Source organism: Tasmannia lanceolata, unplaced genomic scaffold (genome assembly GCF_043159265.1).
Source record: "Tasmannia lanceolata isolate RefF3 unplaced genomic scaffold, GAP_Taslan_0.1 ptg000012l, whole genome shotgun sequence".
Taxonomy (NCBI): Eukaryota; Viridiplantae; Streptophyta; class Magnoliopsida; order Canellales; family Winteraceae; genus Tasmannia; species Tasmannia lanceolata.
In genome coordinates this window covers 3,707,588-3,732,038 of record NW_027518689.1, presented here as the reverse complement: position 1 = coordinate 3,732,038, position 24,451 = coordinate 3,707,588, and the positions used below count along the sequence as shown (strand labels likewise).

General features: G+C 38.9%; 1 protein-coding gene across 1 annotated transcript in view; it reads right to left on the bottom strand.

Moving 5' to 3' along the window:
- LOC143887555 (ARM repeat superfamily protein) overlaps positions 1–24,451 on the bottom strand; it is a 129,588-nt gene that overhangs the window by 102,435 nt on the left and 2,702 nt on the right. The window contains 8 exon segments of the mRNA XM_077391643.1: positions 1,035–1,136; positions 1,274–1,330; positions 1,440–1,494; positions 10,273–10,328; positions 10,714–10,834; positions 11,154–11,309; positions 11,399–11,472; positions 22,023–22,112. Coding sequence (XP_077247758.1) covers positions 1,035–1,136; positions 1,274–1,330; positions 1,440–1,494; positions 10,273–10,328; positions 10,714–10,834; positions 11,154–11,309; positions 11,399–11,472; positions 22,023–22,112 — 711 coding nt within the window.

The window sequence follows — 24,451 nt, the reverse complement described above, 5'->3', positions numbered from 1 at the left end:
AAAGCAAAACATTTCTTTTATTAAGGAATTTATCAAGGCACTCACTGTCATGTATACATTATGTATCCTATGTAAGATCAATCAGAACAGTAAACCAACATTCCCTTAACATGAATGCCTTTAAAATAGCAATTGACTGTTACACTAAGTATGCCAGAGACTGCAAGGACAGTCATTTTAGTTCCAACAAAAAATTTGTTATTTTTTCAATCTTAACCAAGTCATGTTTTCATAAACCATTCCCAACTGGTGACGGAAAAGCAATTCAACCATCACCGACATAAGTATGCATAGTTGATACCAAAATGTGACCTGCAAATGAGCTGCTGAATATAATATGGTGAGAGCCATAAATGGTTTGCAGGGGAAGTTCTACATAACCAAATTCATTCCCAGATTAAGAACTTCTAGATTTAATAGAGACCATACCATGAAACCTTCTTTTTTTAAGTATGCCGTGAAACTTATTAGCCACGGGAAAACATGAGATTAGCTTTTTGCAATTTTTTTTAAATTCCTGATCCTCGCTTTTTTGTGTGTTGAAGTAATATGTTTCGAAGATGCTATATAATTTTTTATCTCTTTTGATAAGTCTAGGAATTTTATATATTCTTATTGTCAACAGTATCTGATTCTGAGACCATTCAGAAACAGGCGTGTGTGTCCATGGAGGATATAAATAATACTGGTAGCTTTCCCCAGGAAAAATTGTAACTATATGATAGTACCCACATTCTAGAAAAGATTCTGTTTCGAAAAAAATACCACTAGCATATAGAACTAGAAGTACTCAAGAAAGAAGCCTTCAATTAGTAAAAGCATACAATTCTCTTCTTATTCTGCATCAACCCATGCCAAAATACTCTTAGCAACTAGAACTAAACCACAAGAAGAGTAATCTAGTTAATCTAGCAATCAGATGCAACTTTGGTTAAGAAAACACTAAAAAGAATTTCTGAAAATAGAATCCAACTAGTAAACTTTTTTTTTTTCTGAATGGTTCTATAACTAGTAAACTATTGTACATAACTTACCTCACACTCTGTTACCAGGGATAAACTATAAAGCCTGACAACATGTGCAACTGATCGCAAGACCAAGCGGCGGAAATATGGCTCTCCAGCTTCTCCTTCAAACTGAATTCACATGAAACAGAGTAAGACAGGAAAGAATGAAAGAAAGAGTAACTGATATGGGAAATGCTCTCAACGCAAACTATATAAGACAACCACAACTGATAAAATTGTTCTAACAATCTCAACTTGTGAAGTACCTCAGCATTGGTCCTAAGGGAAGTCATAAGAAGTGAACATATCTGATGACGCAAGACCTGATGAGTGGTCAAACAACCTTAGTAACTACTAACTGGAACAGTCCCGTAAGGTATCCAACCAGTACAAGATATTATCAATTAGAACATAAGAAATTTGAGTAACCACCTGCTCATATGCAAGCAACGATCTAAAGACAGCCACATAATTGGATAAAACGAACCTGTAGGACTAGCACACATTAGCACCAGTGCTACCAAATAAGCAAGTCATTCAAACCAACATGTATTTGTGATTTAGTAATAATCAGCAAAACCTTTCAGATCTAAACATCGAACAACATGACTTTTTCGAAAAAATAATTTACAATTATTAACAAGCTTTTTAGAGCATCGCAACCCAAGACAAGAGAGAGGAGCAGGAAAAATCAAGATGTGAGAAGGGAAGAAGGAAGAAACTAATTGAAAGATTTGAAGAAATAGTCATTGAATAGGGCATTTTTTGGTGACAGCAACAATTGTAAACTTTCTACATGAGGAAGAAAAGAAACCAAGTTTTTTCGCTCTACTGCAGGTGCCAAGAGAAGACAATCTTACTCAGCTTGTTGTTGGATGCTATAAAGTGAGAATTCAAAGAAAATGTGCTTGATAACGGCATTGTAGATAATCACTATTTGGCAAAGAATTGGGGGAGACCCAAGTTGGACAAGGTTCATTTCTACAAGACAAACAGATTGGATCAAGCCAAGTTAGGAGGATGAAGTGGCGGTAATTAGATCTATTTTGATCTGGCTTGATAAATGGTGTGGTCGTTCCACCATGGTTGAGGACTAAAACATCTTGTATCAAAGAACCTTAATTCACAAGCCAATTGTTACGGGTCCATTTCCTCCTGGCTAGTTTCCATGGCATATGGCTCCTTATGTGTAGCATATGTAAGGCCTATAGCCTAAAATTATAGCATGTGACAGGCACCAAAAAATTCAGCTTTGTAGCTAATTAGGAAAAGGGCACTCCTAGCTAACATAGGAAAATGCCTCACCCTGTTAATTTGGGAGATGCTATGCCATCGAGTGGTGCTTGCTTGTGAACATCTTCACAAGGATTCCATTTAAGGCAATGAGTGATCAGGTAACCTTAAAGTTTGTAGCCTTGTTTCCTTGCCAATTGTATATTGACTGAATTTAGCAATAGAGATTGTTTTCTTTCCTCTCCATTGAGTGTGACCCTTTGCTTTCTTGTGTGTTTATGAACTTAACTTCCCTTTTGTGTTTTATTTCTAGGTTTAAGCCCTACAACCTTGCTGGTCTAACTTGCCCAGTTATGTGACAACCGCAAATGAGGTACAGACCTAGTCGTGAGATTGAAGCCCATGATAATTGGTATCAGAGCCAAAATTTTCACACCCAAGAAGCAACCACTAATGTTAAAGGATGGTGAAAGATGGGCACTGAGCACAAATTGAACTCCCTCCGGAGTCTAGTCGGGTTCATTATGATCTAGAAGCTGTATGTTCATCTATTCAAAAAGAATCAAAACCCCAAATCTTCTCATATTCTAGCTCTTCCTTTCGGTATCAGATCCGAGGCCCTAGACTTAATTCTCCATTCCCTTGGCTTTTTGCTCTCCCTTCTTTACACTTATTGCCTTCTCCTCTATCAGAGAAGTTGCATCTTAGATCTTGTCTCCATATCTCATTCAAAGTTTTTGAAACAAGCTTATAGAAAAAACTCAAATCCAATCTAGCTTCCATCCGAAAACCCAATTTATCCAAACCACCCATTTGAAACCCCAATCCTTATTCAATTTGAAGCCCTAATTCATTCACATCATCTATTAAAAATCTAAATCTCGGTCTTTCCTTGCAAAACCCTAATCTTCTTTTTTTATACGAAGCACTAATTCCCCCTCAACTCAGTTTCGAAACCATAATTTCATTATCTTTCAATTTGAACCCAATATTTCTTGTGAAACCATAATGTCCCTTCCTAGTGAAATAGGATTGAAACCCTAATTCCTTTTCATAAGCCCTAATCAACAATTCATAATTTCCATGCACCTTAATTAAGCCGCCCTATCAATTACTGGAATTGGGATTTAGGATATCATTGAGATGCATGGTCTATGCTCGAAATTAGAGGAGCTGGTTGTGTTATGTTTTCATCATAATATTTGCTATCAAAAGCCACTATTATGATTATTGATCAGATTGTCGACAAGACGACAACGTTGAGTTGCTATTTCGCAAAGAGGAATGTGATTAAGGAATATATTGTGTTGCTTTTATTATTCCATGTGACAGGAATTCCTTGAGATCTCGTTCTTATGTAGAGCTTGACTCTCGGCTACTATGAGTGATAAATAAGCAAGCAGTAAAGCGTGATTGTTGGGAAAGTGTTTCGGATGAAGAGAGTCAAGCTCTACATAAGAACGATACATTGGATTTGGTTCATTGACCTTCAAATCATCCATAATTGGCTGTATAAGGGTCTATTTTATCAAACTTAAGTCACACAGGAACTTGGATAGATGCAAGTTATGTTTGTGGCTCAAGGATACAAACAAGAGTATGATACTGACTATGAGTAGGCGTTTACTCTCATGGGAGATGGCTGCAGTCCAGACTCTTATTGTCACCTCTACTCGTCAATGCCTGTTCTAGATGGACGAAAAGAATGTCGCATGGTAATCTCCAAGAAACAGCAGATGACTCCTCCCCTGTGTCTTTCACTTTCTTTACATCCATCCTTGGTGTTCAAGATTAAGAAATCTCTTTACGGATTGAAATGAGCACCTCATGCATGGTTCAACAAGATTCAAACAGCTATAGTGAGCTATGAATTTCAGCCATGTGCTTCCAATTACTCTCTATTTATCTTTCCAGTGGATATTTTGAAGGCATTGATACACTGAAATCTTTTCATTAGTCCACAATTCCATGAACGACTTCAGTGTTTGACATACTGTCTCGGATTAGAGACATCACCCTAAGAGAGAGAGATATTAGTCAGTCAAACAAATAAAACTAGGATTGATACCTCTTGCACAGCTTGAATGTTAAGATAGTTGACACTCCTTTTGAACTAAATGTGAAGTATTATCCGACAAATGGTAAACCTCTTCCAGATCCTATGGTTGATCACTGAATTGTGGGGAGTTTCATTTATTTGACAATGAGGAGACCTGAAATTGCCCATTCAGTTCATATTGTAGGTCAGTTTGACACCACGCCTCATATATCACATCTCACGGTTGTACATTGCATCATTGGATATTTATGTAGGAGTGCGGGACATTAAGCAGAGTTTTTCTGTTTATAGCTTCGTCTTCACTTGATTTGGTTGCTTATGATCAATTACTACAAGATGGTGATGGACATTCTTTGATATTATGAAATAGGAAGAAACAAGATGTGGTTTCCAAGTATTCAATCGAAGCAGAATATCGATTTATATCAGCAGCATCCAGTGGCTTCATTCACATCTTTCAGAATTTGGTATTACTATCTCTCCATCTACACCAATGTTTCGAAATGGGAGACAAAGGAGTTTCAAATCCTAGTTGATCTGTTCATAGTTTGGGTGGGTCAAAGGAGTTTCAATTAGCTTGGTACAGAAAAATTTGGACTCAAACAAGAACTCGATCAAGGTAAAAGGGAGACAACTCGAGCGAGTCAACGATTGACATGGGGAATTTTGAATTGGCCTACACCACTTTATGGAGATAATAAGAGAACTACCCATATTACTACTAATCCAGTCTTTCATAAGATGACAAAGACTATCAAGGTATATTTTAATTAAATATGTCACTTTTACTCAAGAGGATGGATCTCACTTCCATTTGTTCAACCTTCACATCAGTTAGCATAAATCTTCACGAAGACCATGCCACGAAATTGACAAGATTTCTTTGTTCACAACTTGTTTTCTAACTCAGTGCATCAAATTAAGGGGGAATGTGGAAAATATATATCTATATACTATATAGCAGAAGAGAAAAGGAGAGAATTTTTTGAATTATTTCAAAATTCTATGAGAATTACACATCATTTTTTTTGACTTTTTTTAACAAAGGCACCCATTCAACCCACATATTTTCAATCCTACCCCCTCCTTTATGCTTTTTAACAAAGGCACCCATTAAAGCCACATAATTTCAATCCTCCCCACTCCTTTATGCTTTTTAACAAAGGCACCCATGAAAGCCACATAATTTCAATCTTACCCCCCTCCTTTATGCTTTTTAATAAAAAATCTATAGGGCGATCTTAACCATCCGATCTAAGAGGAACAACATATTATGGAAACCTCTATAGATTGGAGGGCTAGGATCAGCCTATGGAAATGATTTTTGGGGCACAACCTATTGATGTTGTGTTCCATCACATGGAAGGTTTGGATCAACCTATGATGTGGTCCGTACAGTTCTTTGTCGGCCCGTGCATCGCACGGGGTTTTTTACTAGTGTGTGTGTGTGTGTGTGTGTATATATATATATATATATATATATATATATATATATATATATATATATATATAGAGAGAGAGAGAGAGAGAGAGGAAACTGTTGGTGCGCTTAAGCTCACCAAGCTTATGGTGCGCTTAAGCGCCCAATCACATGGGGGCCCACTTTGTTAGGATGACCCAAAGCATTCATTTGAAAGTCCCTTACATAAATGGGGGGTGTACCAAAAATCAGCTCCATAGAATCATCCTAACCCATCCATTTGTGGAGGTCAAAATGGACAGACATTGTTTGTCCACAAATCTGCCCATTTTTGTCCTCCACAAATGGAGGGGTTAGGATGATCCTATGGATCTGATTTTTGGTACACCCCCTATCTACCATAGGGCCTTGCAAATGAATGGTTTGGATCACCACAGAAAATGTGGGAACCATGTGATTGGGCGCTTAAGCGCACCATAAGCTTGGTGAGCTTAAGCGCACCAACAGTATATATATATATATATACACACACACACCCCATGGAATGGTGTATGTATCTGTACTCTACTATTATCTATTCTTTTTTCTTTTTTTTGTTTGAGGAGCTGCATTAATTTTATGGGAATTAGTCTGATGCTGACCAGTCACAGCTCCTGATGTTTCACAAGCCCTCTCAGAAACAAATTCAATGATGACCTCAGGGGGATTTGGGATGGAATTTTCACATTTAATAGCATTTCGCTCATTTCTAGCTCTCTATGGAGAGGATCATGTTAGCAGAAGCATGAAGATGATTTCCAACAAATTGCAGAAGGCTGCAATCATCAATGGTGAGATTTTTGGCACTTTGTTTTCTCAAGGGTCGTTCTAATCTTAACATACCCATCGAGAAGTGACCCATGTTACAGATCAAATCTCTATTAAATCAAAAGATGTAGAAAGAAATGACATTGTGCCGATGAATTTTAGGTTTAGAGTTTTCCACAGTTCAGCATTATATGGTTTTAGCAATAAAATTGTCGTCACCGTAGTGTAGTATGCTGCACTGCTGATAAAAATTAGTAATATAAAATAAATCACCTGGTCATATATAGAGAGAGGTAACATCTGTACTTTGGCTAAGATACAGACTAGAGACTAATGGTCTATTTGGACGTTCCCAAAATTCAAGGATGGGAACCGACATAGTCAGCCGTCCACAAATGCAGTGATCGCACCATCACTTTACATGCATTTTTGTCCCCTTGAAAATTGAGTAAGAGCAGCTCTAACCAGTCAAGTCTAATTTACAAATGATATGTAAGAACACACTCCATTTCAAAAATTACGAGAAACAGATTACTACCTTGAAACACCAGACTACATTTCATATATATATATATATATATATATATATATATATATGAGAAAAGGGTTCCTGGCTTCCTGCGCTCAAGTGCAGAAAACAAGGGTGGGGCCACATTGTTGGGGTGATCCTAAGCATTCATTTCAAAGGCCCCATCATGGATGGGGTGTGTACCAAAAATCAACTTCATTGGATCATCATAAGGTAGTCCATTTATGGGGGTGAAAATGGACAGATACTGTTTGTCCACTAATCTGCCCATTTTTTCACCCCACAAATGGACACCCTAAGATGATCCAATGGAGCTGATTTTTTGTGGACACCCTATCCATGAAAGGGCCTTCCAAATGAATGCTTTGGATCCCCAACAATGTGGCCCCACCCCTGTTTTTGCACTCGAGCGCAAATACGCTTATCTGCGCTCAAGCGCAGAAACATGGGTTGGCCTACATTTTTTGGGTGATCCCAATAATTCATTTGAAAGGATCCATCATGGAGGGGGTGTGTACCAAAACTCAGCTCCATTGGATTGTTTCCTGCACCCTGCACTCGAGCGCAGATAAGCTATCTGAGCTCGAGCGCATGAACTGTTCACACTCTCTCTCTCTCTCTCTCTCTCTCTCTCTCTCTCTCTCTCTCTCTCTCTCTCTATATATATATATATATATATATATATATATATATATATATATATATATATACACTACTTAAAAACCCCATGCGATGCACGGGCCGACAAAGAACTGTACGGACCACATCATAGGTTGATCCAAACTGTACAACATCAATACGTTGTGCCCATAAAATCATTTCCATAGGTTGATCCTAGCCCTCCAATCTATAGAGGTTTCCATAATATGTTGTTCATCTTAATGTGCCCGGAATTCGTAAATATTTTTAAAGGTGGGCCGAATTTGTAATATCCTAAAAAATTACTAAGGAAAAGTAGTGCCTTTGTTAAAAAGCATAAAGGAGGGGGTAGGATTGAAAATATGTGGGTTGAATGGGTGCCTTTGTTAAAAAAAGTCAAAAAAAGTGATGTGTAATTCTCATAGAATTTTGGGAGAAATTCTAATTATTCTCTCCTTTTCTCTTCTACTATATATATATATAGAGAGAGAGAGAGAGAACGGTTCCTACACATATGTGTAGAGAGTTCTCTACACACTAGCTTAAAATACAGTGGGGGCCCACATTGTTTGGGTGATCCAAGCCATCCATTTTAGAGGCCCTCACATAGATAGGGTGTCTACAAAAAATTAGATCCATAGGATCATCCCAGTCCTACGATTTGTGGAGGTAAAATGGATGTCTTTAAACCTTCACATATTAGTCCATTTTTTGCCTCCACAGTTCGAATTGTTAGGATGATCCTATGGATCTGATTTTTTGTGGACACCCTATCTATGTGAGGACCTTAAAAATGAATGGTTTGGATCACCCAAATAATGTGGCCCCACTGTATTTTAAGCTAGTGTGTAGATAACTTATCTACACATATGTGTAGGAACCGTTTTCTCATATATATATATATGAGAAAACGGTTCCTACACATATGTGTAGAGAGTTCTCTACACACTAGCTTAAAATACAGTGGGGGCCCACATTGTTTGGGTGATCCAAGCCATCCATGTTAAAGGCCCTCACATAGATAGGGTGTCTACAAAAAATCAGATCCATAGGATCATCCCAACCCTACGATTTGTGGAGGTAAAATGGATGTCTTTAAGCCTTCACAAATTAGTCCATTTTTTGCTTCCACAATTCGAATGGTTAGGATGATCCTATGGATATGAATTTTTATGGACACCCTATCTATGTGAGGGCCTTAAAAATGAATGGTTTGGATCACCCAAATAATGTGGCCCCCACTGTATTTTAAGCTAGTGTGTAGATAACTTATCTACACATATGTGTAGGAACCGTTCTCTCTCTCTCTCTCTCTCTCTCTCTCTCTCTCTCTCTCTCTCTCTCTCTCTCTCTCTATATATATATATATATATATATATATATATATATATATATATATATATATATATATATATATATATATATCTTCACCATCCTTTTATATATCGTCAACATCCTATTACCTTTCAAAAAAAATATGACACCCAACAGGCCCGAACACTTACGCAATAGATCTCTTTCTCAATTCTCTGGAAGAAAAGTTGTATTTCCAATATGTCAACTAGAACTTAGAACAAACCAGGGAAGCAGGATTCGTACCTGAGGGTGGGGATTCGCGATTCCCCGAATCGCAAATCGGAATCGTGATTCGATTCGATTCCCCGATTCTTCGGGGAATCCCGAATCGATTCCATCGGAACCCCGATTTCCAATTTATGGAAACTCCGATTCCCACTTTATAGGAACCCCGATTCCCAGGCGAATCCCCAGCGAATCCCAACTCCCCAGCGACTCCAGGAGATTCCCCGGCGAATCTCAGGTGATTCCCCGACGATTCCCCGACGAACCCCAGTGAATCTCCGTCGGCTCTCTGGCAAACCCACGATTCCCGCTTCCAACTATCCCAGGAGCCTTCGATTCCCGCTTCCAACTATCCCAGGAGCCTTCGATTCCCGCTTTCGAATCCCGAATCAAATCCCGCTTTCGATTCCCGCCCTAGCAACCTTGGAACAAACAGACTACTACCATGAAACATTGTAGGTAGTTCAATAGAAATGAGCTTCTCTCAAATGATGCAAGCTATTCTATAAAATACCAAGGTTTTGAGGTACATGAATTTTTCAAATAACAATTAAATTGAGAATTTCAATTCACAAATTCTAAAATAAAGAAAAAAAAGTAGCTCAAGCTAAAATCTTATTTCTCTCAATCATTCCTTCTAGATGAAAGAAAATATAATATATTCCCAGAGACTGCAACTTCTGCATTTTTCGGAACAGAAAATGGTGAACTGAGGAAAAAATCTCAAATACTTTTTCTAATGTGTCCATTATTTATCAACAAAATTGAACAGGACAGAACATCAAAGTAAACAATTAATTACCATAACTAGGAAAGTAATTATTACTGAGCAAATAGAATCATAACTGCATAAATAACCTCACAGTCCACATGTTACATGCTCAAGTAATACAAGTGCAAGCAGATAGTTATTATAGTTGCAGCACACAAAAAAAAAAAATTTCATAATCGACATACTATGCACTAAATAATAAAGTGCAACACATAGAATGCTCACTCAAGTATATCAAGTGCGAATGTTCTCTGAAGACAATTAACTCGCAACCAGATTGCCTGGCAAGGAGATAAAGAAATATTATATATCAGTGAAGTGAGCAAAATAGCATGACCATCTACAGAAGATTGACACTCTTAACTGATGAAAATTTAAATCGTAAGGAATTAGAAGCAAAATGAATAATGAGAGTTGCTAGCCACTTTCGTGGAAAGCCATTTCACGCCCGGCTTCTGCATGTGATGAGAACCATGTTAGACGAATTAAATGAGTAAGACAAAATCTGCCAAAAAGTCAACATGTGTGGCTGTCATCACATGCAAAAGTCGGGCGCGAAATGGCTTTCGGCAAAAGTGGCTAGCAACTCCCATGAATAATAGTTCATAATGGAGGGACATAGCGTCATATCAGTAATCAGGCTACTAGTTTCTATTTAGCACATACAGATCCACCTGCAGCAAGAGCTGTCAGGTCTTCAAGCAGACGAAGCCCAAGTTTTCCTGCTTTAGTTAGGGTTTCCTGCAATGATGATGGCCGTCGAGAAACAAATTCACTCTTCAATGACCTGTCAGTGCCTGAGTCAGCTTAACTGATACAAGATGAACATGATAATAGAACTTTTTAATATAAACGTTAGAGGGATTCTAAACTCACAGGCGTCCTTGCAGAAAAGGGCGTAAAGTGCACCCCCATTGGTCAATTCTCATTTAAGATGGCACAGAAAATTAGGATTATAACTGTCATAAATGGAAATTGACCAATGGCGTAGCCTTTTACCCCTTTTTCTGCAAGGGCGCCTGTGAGTCTAGCATTCCTCTAAACGTTAACATATACATAGAGAAAGAAAAGTCAGAAGTAACAGGTGTTGACAAAATATTACATACACAGAATAATTGATATTGCGACTAACATCATCGGTGACGGAGCTTGTTCGAGAGAGATGATTTCCAGAACCCATTCTACCAGTAGGAAGTGACTCGGCACAAGCAACATGATCAAAAATCAAGGCAACTGCTTGCCGGAAAGTGGCTGCAGCAGTACTAAACCAAAGATACACAATTTAGAAACAAGTGAATAAACAATAACCTATTTCTTCTACAATTTTGGACACACTTTCCATTTAACTTACTTTCGCACACTGTCAGAGGATCGGTTACTTTCAAGAAGCCGGAGGCAGATGCCAAGTGCTTGAGCCATATTGTCCTGAGATATAATAATTGGGCTTTGGCGTCAAATTACATTCATATCCTAAAAAAAGATAAAATATGGCGCGCGCGCAGTGCGTGCGTGCGTGGATGCATGGGTGGGTGGGTGCGCGCGTGCGTGGGTGGGTGGGGGGGTGCAACCCCCTTGACATCTGCCGCTATTCATTTAACCTTCTTCCATTGATTATTTCAGCTTGTGGACAGTTGTAACAACCAAAGTAACAAGTTAAAAGAACAAAGAGGGGTCTATCTAGCAAAAAAGTGGTCTCAGTATCACTTTACAACTTTTGCAGATGTAAATCTACCTAGATAGACAATATATAAAGGGATTTAGAGAGCGAGGAATTTATTGTGTCTAACGCTACAAGAAAAACTAAGCGCAGACAAAATATAGGCGGGAGCACTAGTTCAATGACCCAAACCATTTTTTATTCCCCATGGTCGATAGACTATGCCTCAAAATGCCCCCCATAGGATGATCCATTCCCTCCCCCACTAGTGGGTTTGACAATGGACAGACAAAGATAAAAGCCAATCGTCCTCCACAATCAGTGCAATAATCACTATCCATTGGGGGCTTAGGGTCGTCTGGAGGAGAATTTTTAGGAAATGGCACATCCACAGTGAAGTCAAATGGATGAATTTCTTAGATCATTGAACAAGTGAGCCCCTATACTGTTGCTGACACTTATTTTTAGATGAAAGAATTAGACGGGCACCATATAATTCCCCGACCTTTGGAGCCCCAAAATACTATTTATATTTTACAATGAAAAACTCCACAGAAAACCACTCCTCTTTCCTCGACCTGTTTTTTGTGGGTTAACAGCTCCTCATCAAGATCCTTCTGGTGCTCTTCATGTTTGATTCCAGGTTTGGATGAATTCAATTTTCTGGTTTGTTTTTGTTCAAGATTGGATTATGGCATTCTTCTCTATCAGTTTTTTTTCTGATCTGAGAAGTTCTCCACATCTCCACTTGCTCTTTGCTTTTTCCTTCCTCGGTTTTCTATCTCTCTTGTTCCTTGTCTTGATCCTTCAGTATTCTTCAAGATCTGCACGTACAGATCTGGATCTTTCTTTGGTGGTTTCTTTTTCTCTCTCTTTGCTTCTTCCCTTATGAGGTTTTCTTAGAGAGCTTGTTTCTTTTCCTTCTTTTGTTCAAGTCCTGTTTTTCTCTTCAGGGGCTGCATCTTTCATGCAATCTTGATCTCTTTTTCTCTTGTCCCAGATCTGCCCATATTTTTTCCAGATCTGGTTGTGCTGTTCTTTCTACTTTGATCAAAGTTCCAATGAAAATTTGCCCCAGAGCCGGATTCAGAGAATCTCGTAACCTACTTGCCACCATGGAAAATCTTGGTGAACCACTCCAAGGTAGTAGATTCCTCCGCCCTCATTTGCAATGAATCCATTCCCATCACCAAGTCAGAAAGGCAGCAAAAGGTCGTTTACAGCAGCATTAACTTTAAATCTCCATCTACAAAGAAACCCAATTGGGACAATCACACAAAAAGAAAAATCATCGACTATCTCAGGGAGGCTGAAATATATCAAGCCTGCAAGCCATTCAAAAGTTCCCTGGTTGCAAAGTGCTCTCATGGAAGACCAAGTTTATATCGGAGTCCAAAGATTTCATTAGGAGAAGCATACGCTTAAAGAATGATTTCGTTATCAGTGTACTTAATAGACGCCACCTGCTGTTGTGCTTCAACTCAACTAAGCCTTTGTCCCAAACTAGTTGGGGTTGGCTAATGAATCCTTTAGAAAATTTTCATGAAGAAGGTGAAAGGGTGACAGGGTCTACCCAGCTCCAATTGACTAAGTCTAATCCTGACACTAGTTGGGTTCGTCTACATGGATCATTTTCTTCCATTCTATCCTATCCAAGGTCATGTTCTCTGTTATGTTCCTAGCCCTCAAGCCTTTCCTCACTGTTTCTACCCAAGTTGTTGTGCTTCACAAACGAAAATCATTTCCATTTTCCAGGCAATTTGGAAGAAAGATAACCTCCATATCAAGAATTATCAAATTCATTTCTTCAGATGGACGCACCATCAGATCAGGATATGTATCTCCCATAGCGTCGTGCTGGGTGGTACTCCCGGCATTGCCTTTGTTCTGCTACCATGTTGATATTCTCAACGCAATTGGAAGCTCCGTTGGTAGTCTTAAAGATAGCAGCAACTACCGTGAAAGGAACAAAAATATCAAGGGATAAAAAAATGTGTTACCAGGATGTGCATTGAGCTAGATCTGGTAAAACAAAACCCATATCGTATTTCAATTGGTTCGTCAGCAGAAAGAGGTATGTGGCAGAAAGTTCTATATAAGAATGTTCCCAAATATGCAACAAATTGATGAAACATAGAACATGAAAAAGGGTGACGCAAGAATCTGAGCATTTAGGTAGACTCTGTATAATCAAAGGCCTATGATAAAGAGCGAGCAAAACCAAGATGGCATGGGTGGAGAAAATCCAAACAGTTAATTACGAAAAAGAATAAAATCTAGCAGAAAAAAGTCAGTGGAGAGATAGAATTAACAGACGATACTAAAATGTCTGAAGACGATTATGCTGCAAACCTTGAGCAGGAACAGCAGAAGAAGGCCACGGATTATGGAGACTAAGGATAGAACGACAGTAACAGAACTGGAAACAACTGATGGAGGGAATTAAAACTCTAATAGATAAGATCAAGGAAGTATGTGATAAGGCGGCAGCAGAAAAATCCTTACACCCAATCAAGAGATCATTAATACTGAGTTGGAAGAAAACAACAATGCGATGGAAGAGGAATGGAATATGATGGCATCAACAAAAGGCAAGAAGAAAAAAAACAGGAAAGGTTAAGTGGGCCATTAGGAGAGTTAACAAGTTGATTAAAATGCACAGAATAGGTTTTTTGGCCACCATGGAACCCATGATCCCGGATTCGAACATATCTGAAATAGCTAACAAGCTTCAAATGGTGATCTTGTCTAAAAGAGAAGGAAACTACCAAAGTTGGACTTTTTGAGATAATAGCTTGGAGGTTAATTACATCTCAGTAAATGATCTGGTGATTACAGTTAGCACCAAGAATCTGAATAGCGGAATTGATTCTATGATTATTGTGGGATATGCAAGTTGTTCAATTGTGGAAAGAAGATATCTTTGGAGGTATTTGGAGGACTGCAGCTCATTTATCAACAAACCATGGTTGGTCGGAGGCGATTTAAATGATATTCTTAATAGAGAGGAAAAATTAGGTGAGAGGCTCCCAATCAAGCCTCCACCAGGATTTTCAACAATATGGTTGATGGCATGGGGCTTATAGATGCTGGATTTGAAGGGAGTAGATTAATGTCTTGCAACAATCAAACTGATGAAGGATGTGTACGGGCGCAGCTTAATAAAGTCTACCGATTCTAGTTTGGAGAATTCATAAAACTCCACCAAGGTAAGGCATCTTGCCCGAACTTATTCTGGTCATTGCCCTTTAATTATCAATCTTAATAAAAGTACCAGTGCTACAAATAGACTTTTTAAATAATTACATTTCAAAATACGTGGATCAAACAGGTGGAAGTTGTCCAGGATGAATGAAACAACCACAAGGGTCTGTTTGGTTGCACAATATCCTGGCATTTCTAGGGATTTGTGTGGTTTTTAATTGCACCATCAGAAGAATGTTTTTTTCGGTTGCCAATAGCAAACTCAAACCTCTGAAGGCGAAGACTGCCCGGTATGTCGGTTCCCAACAAAAGACCTCTCTGGTTTATTTTGGTCAGTAAGATGGGATTGAACCTCCGACCTCGAAGTTGAAGAACAAAGCCTCGACCAGTGAGCTAGAGGCTCAATCCCATCTCTCTCCCTAGTAATCACAACGATAAAAATGCAGAAGCAAAAGCTTTATTCCAACCATTTTTTTCAAGCCAAACAAAGAGCACACGAACCTCGGTGACCTAAATGCTCGTGCCTCCGAGCCCTCCACTGACTCCTCCAGTGGAATCCGAGCACATGAACCTACCCGATCGAAAGAACATATGTGGTATAAACAGTCCAAGTAACCCTTGTTCATCTGCCCTTCATAAAACCCCAACAAAGAAAAGAATCATCCATAAAGAGAAAAAACCCTAATTTCATTGCCCCAATAGAAAAGCATTTTTATTCTGATTCATAAATGGGTAGATAGAGAGCAGGAGGGAGGTACGGAGTACGGACAAAGAGGGGAGCCAGGCGATGAGGCCATTGGTCGTAGAATGCGATCCATTCGCCAGACTCACGAGACTTTCGAACATTTCTTATGCATCGATTCTTTTGAGAGGGGTTTTTGATGTTTAGAGAGTGGTCGAAGGAAGAAGAAGATGAAGATGAATGTAATGGGTATTTTACAATTTGTTTTAAGGGGGCAGGGATACAAGTGTCTTTTCAAAATTTCTTTTATCCATTTTTTCATTTTTATTCTTTTCTTCTTTCCTTCTCGGTTTCTCCGGTAACCAAACGACAAAAACCCCGAGTTAAGTTCTCAGTAAATTCAATTTGTGTCTCCTTGTTGATTACTTGCCTCACTATTCTACATGCATCCAAACCGACCCTAATCCAAATTAACCCTAATGGGTAAGACATTGGATAGATACACAATCAGAATTTGTGGAATAAGGATATATTTGGCAATATTTTCCAAAGAGTTAAGAATGTTGAGGATAGAGCGCTTAGAAATATTGCTGCTGGAAAACTAATATAGCAGTGTTTCCAAATATTGCTGCTAGAAATATTTGGCAATATAGCAGTGTTTCCATATGGAAGCACAATCCTTCAAAAAGCGATGTTAAAAATTTGGAAGAAGCTAATATCAAACTCAAAGAAATATTGCGGCTGGAAAAAATCTTTATGAGACAAAAATCAAAAGAAAACGGGCTTGCTAAGGGAGACAGGAACACTAAGTTCTTTCACACCTCTACAAAAATTCAAAGAAAGCATCGAGGAATCAAGAGAGTCTGGCATAGTGGAGCTTAGTAAGAAGATCCTACTCAAATTGGAAACACTGCTATGGATTATTTCAGCGATTTTTTTTTTCCAAAGGCATTATTTCAGCAAACTTCTAACTGAAGAAGGATGCGGTTTGGGCAATGAACTCTTGAATCACATCCCTAGTATTATCGGGGATGAGGAGAATGATTTTTGTTTTTTATACGGTAGGGGATGAGGAGTAGGAGTGTTCATTATTCGGTTATAACCGAATAACAGAACCGAACCGAACCGAATTGGTTTGGTCGGTTTGGTTCGGTTTTTTTCGTTTTTGGTTCGGTTTCGGTTTTTTTTCTGGAAATTCGGTTATTCGGGTTCAGGTTCGGTTATCTCAAAAAAAATCGGTTAACCGAATAACCGAAATTATGGATAAAACCATTATTTTTCCAAAAAAAAGTGCTATATGGGCACTCCGTAGGATGATCAAAACCGTTCATTTGATTGATCACAACTTAAATAGGTTGTGCTCAAAAAATCATTTCGATAGGATGATCCTAGCCCTCCGATCCAAACCGAGACTTTGCTTTTTTTTTCCTCTTTTTCTCCCACTATTCGGTTATTCGTTTATAACCGAATTTTTAATCAGTTAGGTTTCGGTTCGGTTGTTGGAAATTTCAGTTCGGTTCAGTTTCTGAAATTTGATAACCGAAGTTATTTCGGTTATCAAATTTCGGTCTATTCAGTTCGGTTATAACCGAACGAACACCCCTAATGAGGAGAATGCTATGCTTACAAAATTTCCGAGGAAGAAATTAAAAGTGTGGTGTGGAGTCTTCCTCACGATAACATACCATGTCCAGATGGATTCAATGGTTATTTATATACCCAATGTTGGGAAATTATATGCAAAAGTGTTGTAGACGCAGTTCATGAATTCTTCAAAGGTGGCAACCACTCAAGACATTACGCCTCATCCTTTATAACCATAAAGTATTGCCTCTGAAAAGAGAAACTTCCTATGGGGGGGAGCAGATAACAAGCCGAAATTCCACCTTGTAAAATGGGAAAATGTATGTAGGCCCATCAAATCAGGAGGATTGGGAATTCGGATCCTAAGAAATGTCAATAAAGCATTGTTAGGTAAATGGCTGTGGTGATTTGGGGAGGAGAGACACTTGCTCTGGTCTAGAGTCATTGAATAGAAGTATGGAATCTTCCCTGGAAACTGGTACTCCCAGGACATCTACGGCTGCGGGAATTTGATGCTTTGGCAAGACATCATGAGACAGACACACACATTTCAGGAAGCCATCAGGTTCAGGGTGTATAAAGGTGACAGGGTTAGATTCTGCCTTGACAGATGGTGCCGTGATATGACATTAAAAGAGGCTTTCCCAAATATGTTTGCAGTGGCAACGAATAAAGAAGCTTGGGTTCAAGATAGTTTTGGAAGGGAAGATGGTCAAATCGTATGGAAGGTGAACTTTAGGCGCAATTTCTTTGGTAGAGAATTGGACAAAGTTGCTCAGTTCATCAGGAGTCTGGATGCCATATACATTGGAAGCAGAGGTGATGATAAGAGAATTTGGATTTTATTCCCCCCCCCCCCTCTCTTGCCTATTTCCAAAGTCTGGGAAATCCCTGCACCGCCCAAAGTTTGCACCTTTGGTTGGGCCACCGTCCAGGATAAAATCCTAACGGTGGACCACTTGCGGAGTCGTAATATGATAATCATTGATCATTGTGCTTTATATGTAGAATCAGGAGAATCCGTAGACCACTTGTTTCTTCATTGCAGGTTCGCTAGAGCAATTTGGAGTAGATTGCTAGGTATGTTTGCCATTCTTGGGTTTTCCCTGTCCATCTATCTGATCATTTGCAATCCTGGCTAGCTACTCGATGGCCTAAAAAGGGAAGGATCCTTTGGAAGGTCGTGTTGTTAGCGACATTATGGGCAATATGGAAGTAACGAAATGCTCAAAATTTCAAACGCAAATCCAAAGTGGCCCACTCTGTATTCCTAAAGATCGTCTCGATTTCAGCTCTATGGGTGAGTTGCATCCCCTACTTCAATTTATACTCTATCTCTGACATTAAAAGATGCTGGAAAGAACTGTGTAGTATTGAGGAGAAGCAGAAGATTGTCTCCCCTAGATGGGCTCCTCCTGAACAAGGATGGCTCAAAATGAACTTTGATGGGTCTAGTTTTGAGAATCCTAGACCAACCGGGATTGGTGGTCTTTTTAGAGATGCGGATGGCGCCACTATGTGGCATTCTCGGGCGCCATCAGATTTAAAGACTCTAACAAAGCAGAGGTTTGTGTGGTGCTGCAAGGTGTTAGATTGGTGGAGAGGAATGATCTAGCTTGTCTCATAATCGAAGGAGGTTCACTAAATGTCATTAGATGGTTGTCTGGTAGTTTGCAGTCCCTTGGAGATATTTAGAGCTCTTTGACGAGATTAGGGACCAGATTCATGGTTTTGATGTCAAATTCAGCATGTAAATCGATCCGCCAACAGTGAGGCGGATCGCCTGGCTAAGGATGGGGTTGATCAGTCTGGCCTAATTACTTTTGACTTTTTACCACCATGATCTGAGATCATTATGTATTTGGCGGCTTTTGGTTGTTTATTCCATTGTATCGGTAGTGCCGACCTCCTTGGTCGGACTCCTTTCCCCTTAAGTTTAATGAAATTACCTAATTGTCAAAAAAAAAACAGAGAGCTGTCAAGGGGCAGAATATCATTGAGAACATCAACATTGTGCAGGAAATGATGCAAAACATCGACAAGAAAGTGAGAGGAGGCAACATCAGAATGAAGCTGGTTATGGAAAAAGCCTATGATAGGCTAAACTAGATTTTTCTGCAGCAAGTCCTAGAGTACTTCAGGTTTAATCAGAAATGGAGAGGTCATATTAAAGAAATCACCCAAAAGTGCTCTTTTTCAATCATAATTAATAAGAAGCCCATGGGTACTTTTCTCTTGTAGTCTAAGATAGGGAGACCCACTATCCCCATGCTTTTTTATTATAACTGAAGTGCCAAATAGGGTATTGGAGGATCTCTTCTGTAGTGGAAAAGCTTAATTCTATTCCTTACCAAGGGAGTCTAACAATGTGACCCTCAGGACACAGTGTTCATGCATATGACCCTCATATTTTCTAATGGCACGAATTCCACCAATATGCAGATTATCAACTTTCTAAACAGATGTGTGAAGGCTTCAGGTCAAAAGATAAACAAAGTCAAAAGCAATTACACTTGCTCCGAAAAAATCTTTGATTAATAGAAGAAAGGATCATTGAAAACGCTACGGGATTCTTAAAGTGAGTCCTACTTGCTATCTTGGTGTTCATTCTTTAAAGGCAAGTTGAAAATTGCTTATTTTGACGCGAGATAGGCGGTTCAGCAACGACAGGCTAGTTTGGTGCTCGACAAGAGCAAGGTTTGAAATTTCAGTTTTGGTTTCGGTTTCAACCTCAGCCGAAAACTAAATTTATGTGGCAGTTTTGGTTTCGGTGGAAATTTCGGTGTGAGTCTTATAATTTCGGCTGAATTTTTAAAATTTCGGACCCTGCCGAAATCCGAAATTTCGGTCCGGAATTTCGGATTTCGGACGAAATTTAAAACCATGGACGAGATAAGCAGCTCGGCAAGAAAGCTGGTAAGATCTAATGGCCGAAAGCCTGAATAGGCCAGCAGCATATGGAGATATCTCCCTCCAAAAATTGGTATATTTGACTAAAGAATTTTCAAGAATGCTGTCAATGTGGACAGCAATATTAAAAGTCTTACCATTCCCATTACATCTTTGTGCAACTGCTGTATCATTCGTGAAGAGGAATCCATGAACCACTTATTCTTGGTGAGTGATCTTGCTACTAGTTTGTGGAATCATTTTACAAACATTTTCCGTGTGGGAACCATGAGCTCCTTCTCTATTCATGCTAGAATGTTAAACTGGTTCAGAACTGCAATGAAGAGAAAATCTAAGAGCCACATCATTATAGATACAGCAATGCTCATCATTTGGGAAACATGGAAGGAACGGTGTAACATGATAATGGAAGTTTAGTATAATTCAGATAACTGAATAACTAGCTAGGTAACGGAATGGATCAGAAGCTTAATGCACAGAGTTCAACCAAAAAATCATACCAATCTTGGAAAGCAAGGAGACCTGAGAAAATCTGGGTGTAAGGTTCATTGAACCAAAGAAACAAAGAGCGATCATTGTGCATTGGTCTAGACCAGCAAGAGGAACTCTCAAAATTATTATTGAAGGAGCATCCAAGGGAAACCCTGGGATATCAGGAGGTGGGAGCACTATCCGTTAAGAAAAAAACTAATATTTATTGCATTTTCGCACTTCTATGGAAGGGGCACTAATATACAGGCAGAATGGCACGCCCTCCCTGACGGGCAGAGGTTTTACAAAAGTCTGAATCTTGGAAAAGTGGATGTAGAATCTGGTAGCAAAGTTCTTATTGAATTTGCTAAAGAAAAAGACGAAGCTCATTGAAGATTTGTTTCCTATATTAGCTCACCAATATCGAGAAAGGAATATGGCAGCAGATGCCCTTACTAATGCAGCCTGAAAGGATCAAACCAACAAGATATATTCCCAGTGTAAGAATCTCCCTAGCCTTGCAAGATGAGCGGTTAGATGTGACAGTTGGGTATCCCAAACATTCAAATGATGAGAAGGGATTAATCGGGCATTGTTTTGTAGTTGTCTTCTTAGAGGCCCTACTGCCTCCTCATGTAATTTCTATTTTCTCATTAATAATATCAGGGTATCTTCCCAGGTCCCTAGCTAAATTCCAGAAAACCACTTGGAAAAAAAAAAAATCTTTTATAATAATACCTACACCACCCCTAGTCTAAAACCAAGCCAAGAAATCCAACTTGAAAGAACCTTATGAATTGACAAACTCCTTAAAGAAACACATGCAATTGATAGGGCCCACATACATAAGCCATTTCAGTGACTTATTATCAAAAACTCAATGGCCTTTGTGTCTCCTCCCTTAATCTTCTTTATTTGAGTATGTGCATGAATGATTGATGGCCCTGCATCAAGGAGACTCCTCAAATGAGGCTAACTGGAAGACTAATATCAAAGGTGACCTACGGAGGTTCCTAGCCTCACTGATGAAACCAGAAATATTGCGAGTGACACGGAGTCACGGACATCTCTTTCTTCCGCATCTATCATGAAGCGCATGAGAATTTTCAACGCATCATCATGTATGAAGAACGTATTGACCTGAATGTAGGTTTTTTGCTTCTTTCTGTGTTGATTTTTTCCCTAGAAAGAAATATATGCTCTGTTGTTTTTTCCTTTCTGCTTCATTTCCTTGTCATTTATCGGACAGAAACAAAAATAAGTTAAAAAAAAATCATATCTTACAATTATTCCAAGTGTATTATATTTCATGCTATTCATGTTTACAGTCTGAGGGCATTACTTAAAAATGAACTTGATTGAAAAATATCAAGTTAGATTAGATTGGCAAAAGTGACCATCTTTGCAGAGAATCACAAAAAGGTGAAAAAACATGAAAGTAGAAAAAATATAAGTATGAATGTTTACCTCATTTTCAGGATGTAAATGTGACTGGAAAATAATCAGTATAGTTTGCAAGGTTTTAAGTTGAACACTCTCATCAGTCATGTCAGCATGCTGAACAAAGACCAAAAAAGAGGATGTCAGTCAGAATAAAAGAATTCATCATCAAGAAAACAGAAAAATGTCAAAAACATGGTCCAAAAAACTACTGGTACATTAGCAAAAATATCTGGTCACGGATAGAACCAATTAAAACAGAGAATTTGGAAGCAAAAGGATAATTAGGTTCCTTATGAATGCAAATAAACTACAAAAGTGCACATCCAAGGTTCGGAAAAACTCAATCCTCTGAGTTTGCAATTGCAGTAGTAAGATATTGAATTTAGCTCACCAATCATGACCAAACCAATGGCAGCAATAACTAATAAGCCATAACTTTGCCTGGCCTGTTTTTGAGTATAGACACAACACAACATGGATCCAAGAACCAAAAGTAATCTGAAAACTTATAATGCACTATAAATTTCCCTATGTGTATGTTTGGGAATTGGAACAAAGGCTGAGTTGAGTTGAGTTGAGTTGTATGTCCATACATACTACATATGCACCTATATAGTCATCATGGTTTTTAATCTCAGTTTTGGTTTCAGACTCAGCCGAAACTGAAATTTCGGCCAAAATTTCAGTAATTTCGGCCGAAATCTTGGGAAAAGCATTTTAACGAAATTTCGGCCTAAATTTGGTGCCTAAATTTCGGTTTCGGCTCATTTCGGATTCGGTCTTGACCAAAATCCAGAATTTCGGATTTCGGTAGAAATTTAATACCATGATAGTCTTATTCATATACAGAGGAAAACGAGCGTCTAAGTTTGATTTGAACTTTCTCAAAATTATGAGGAAGTAACTGCAGAGATTCTCACTGTAAACTTCAACAGTAACTCGAGAAATTGTTTGAAAGTTCAATCAGTCCTCCAATGGATAACCTGTTTAACAGACTCAAATTTATATGAAACCTAAATGTAAAATAATTGATATTTGATTGCAGCTGTGTGACTTCGCAATCACCAAGGAGCAGTTTTCTTCCCTCCAACTTGAGAGTGCTCTCATGCTCAGAAGAACTGAATGTCAGAACCCGATAAAAGAATCTGCCACTAGGCTTTGGCAGACCTTGAGAAACCATGAGATGTACTTCATATATTAGACCAACAGTAAACCATGGTTACAGACGTGCACAATTCCTATGCACACTAAAAGACTGGCTTCGAAACCGTCTCTTCATCCTCTTTTCCAATGTGAACAGGCACCGCCATCCTCTTTTCTCAAGGCAGACCTTGAGAAACCAGGTGCCTGTTTTTTTTCATTCAAAAAAAAAAAAAAAAGGCACCGCCACCAATATCAGTATATTTTATTTGACCAGTAAACTAAGTATATTCTATTTGATTGAAAAACATAAGTTAAATTATCAATTACATGTGGGTTAGAACCAGTAAGCACTACTGGAGGAACATCCAACCAATGACGCGCAAAGAGAGATGTGTCAGCTGTAAGAATAGGAGAAACCATTTTCAAGTAGTCGTAAACTAAGTCGAGAAAACCATGATTGTGCTGCATTTTGTATCCCATATAGGGCTTGCGTAGCTTACAGACATGCAACTGAAATTTGGGGTGAGTAAATCCTAACGGCTGTGACATGTACACATCTTCAAGAAAACCATATAAGAATGCACTTTAGATACCTATTTGTCGTAAATTCCGTCCAAAATAAAGTGCAAGCGATAGTACAAGGAGGATCGTTGTCGGTTTGACCACTTGACTAATATTTTGCAAAAGTCAACCCCAACTTCTTGATTGAAGCCTTTTACTACAAGGCAGGCTTTATGTCGTTCAATGGATACATCAGCATGATGTTTAATTTTAAAAATCCATTTACAACCACTATGTTCAGATCGGGGCGATTGGGACGAGCGTACATATACCATTGCACATGATCACATCAAACTTGGTGTTCATGGCTTGACACCATTGCGGTATTTTGATCGCTACCAGTAAAAGGGTTAGTTCAATTGCAGTTTGTGTGGGCCAATAGTGCAACTGGTAAATGTTTGGGTTTGATGAGGTGCTTTAGACAAGGTGACGGTGGGAATGGTTCTGAATTGGGAGAGAATGCGCGGGAGGATGACAACTCAGAGTGTGAGAGTAGGGGTGTAGTTAAGCTGGGTATGACATTGTTGGCCGGAGAGGTGAGTGATTGTGATGGGATAGTAGGAACTATCGATGCATGGGCTGATAGAAGATAGATTGGTGGGGTAGATGATGTAGTTCAACTTCCAAAAACCGCATGACGAGAGAGATGAAGACCGAACCAGTGGTTGGGACAAGGCATTTATAACCACAGTGAGAGATTGTATGCAAAGGATCGAAAATTTATCTTATGGGCATTAGAGGGACGAAGA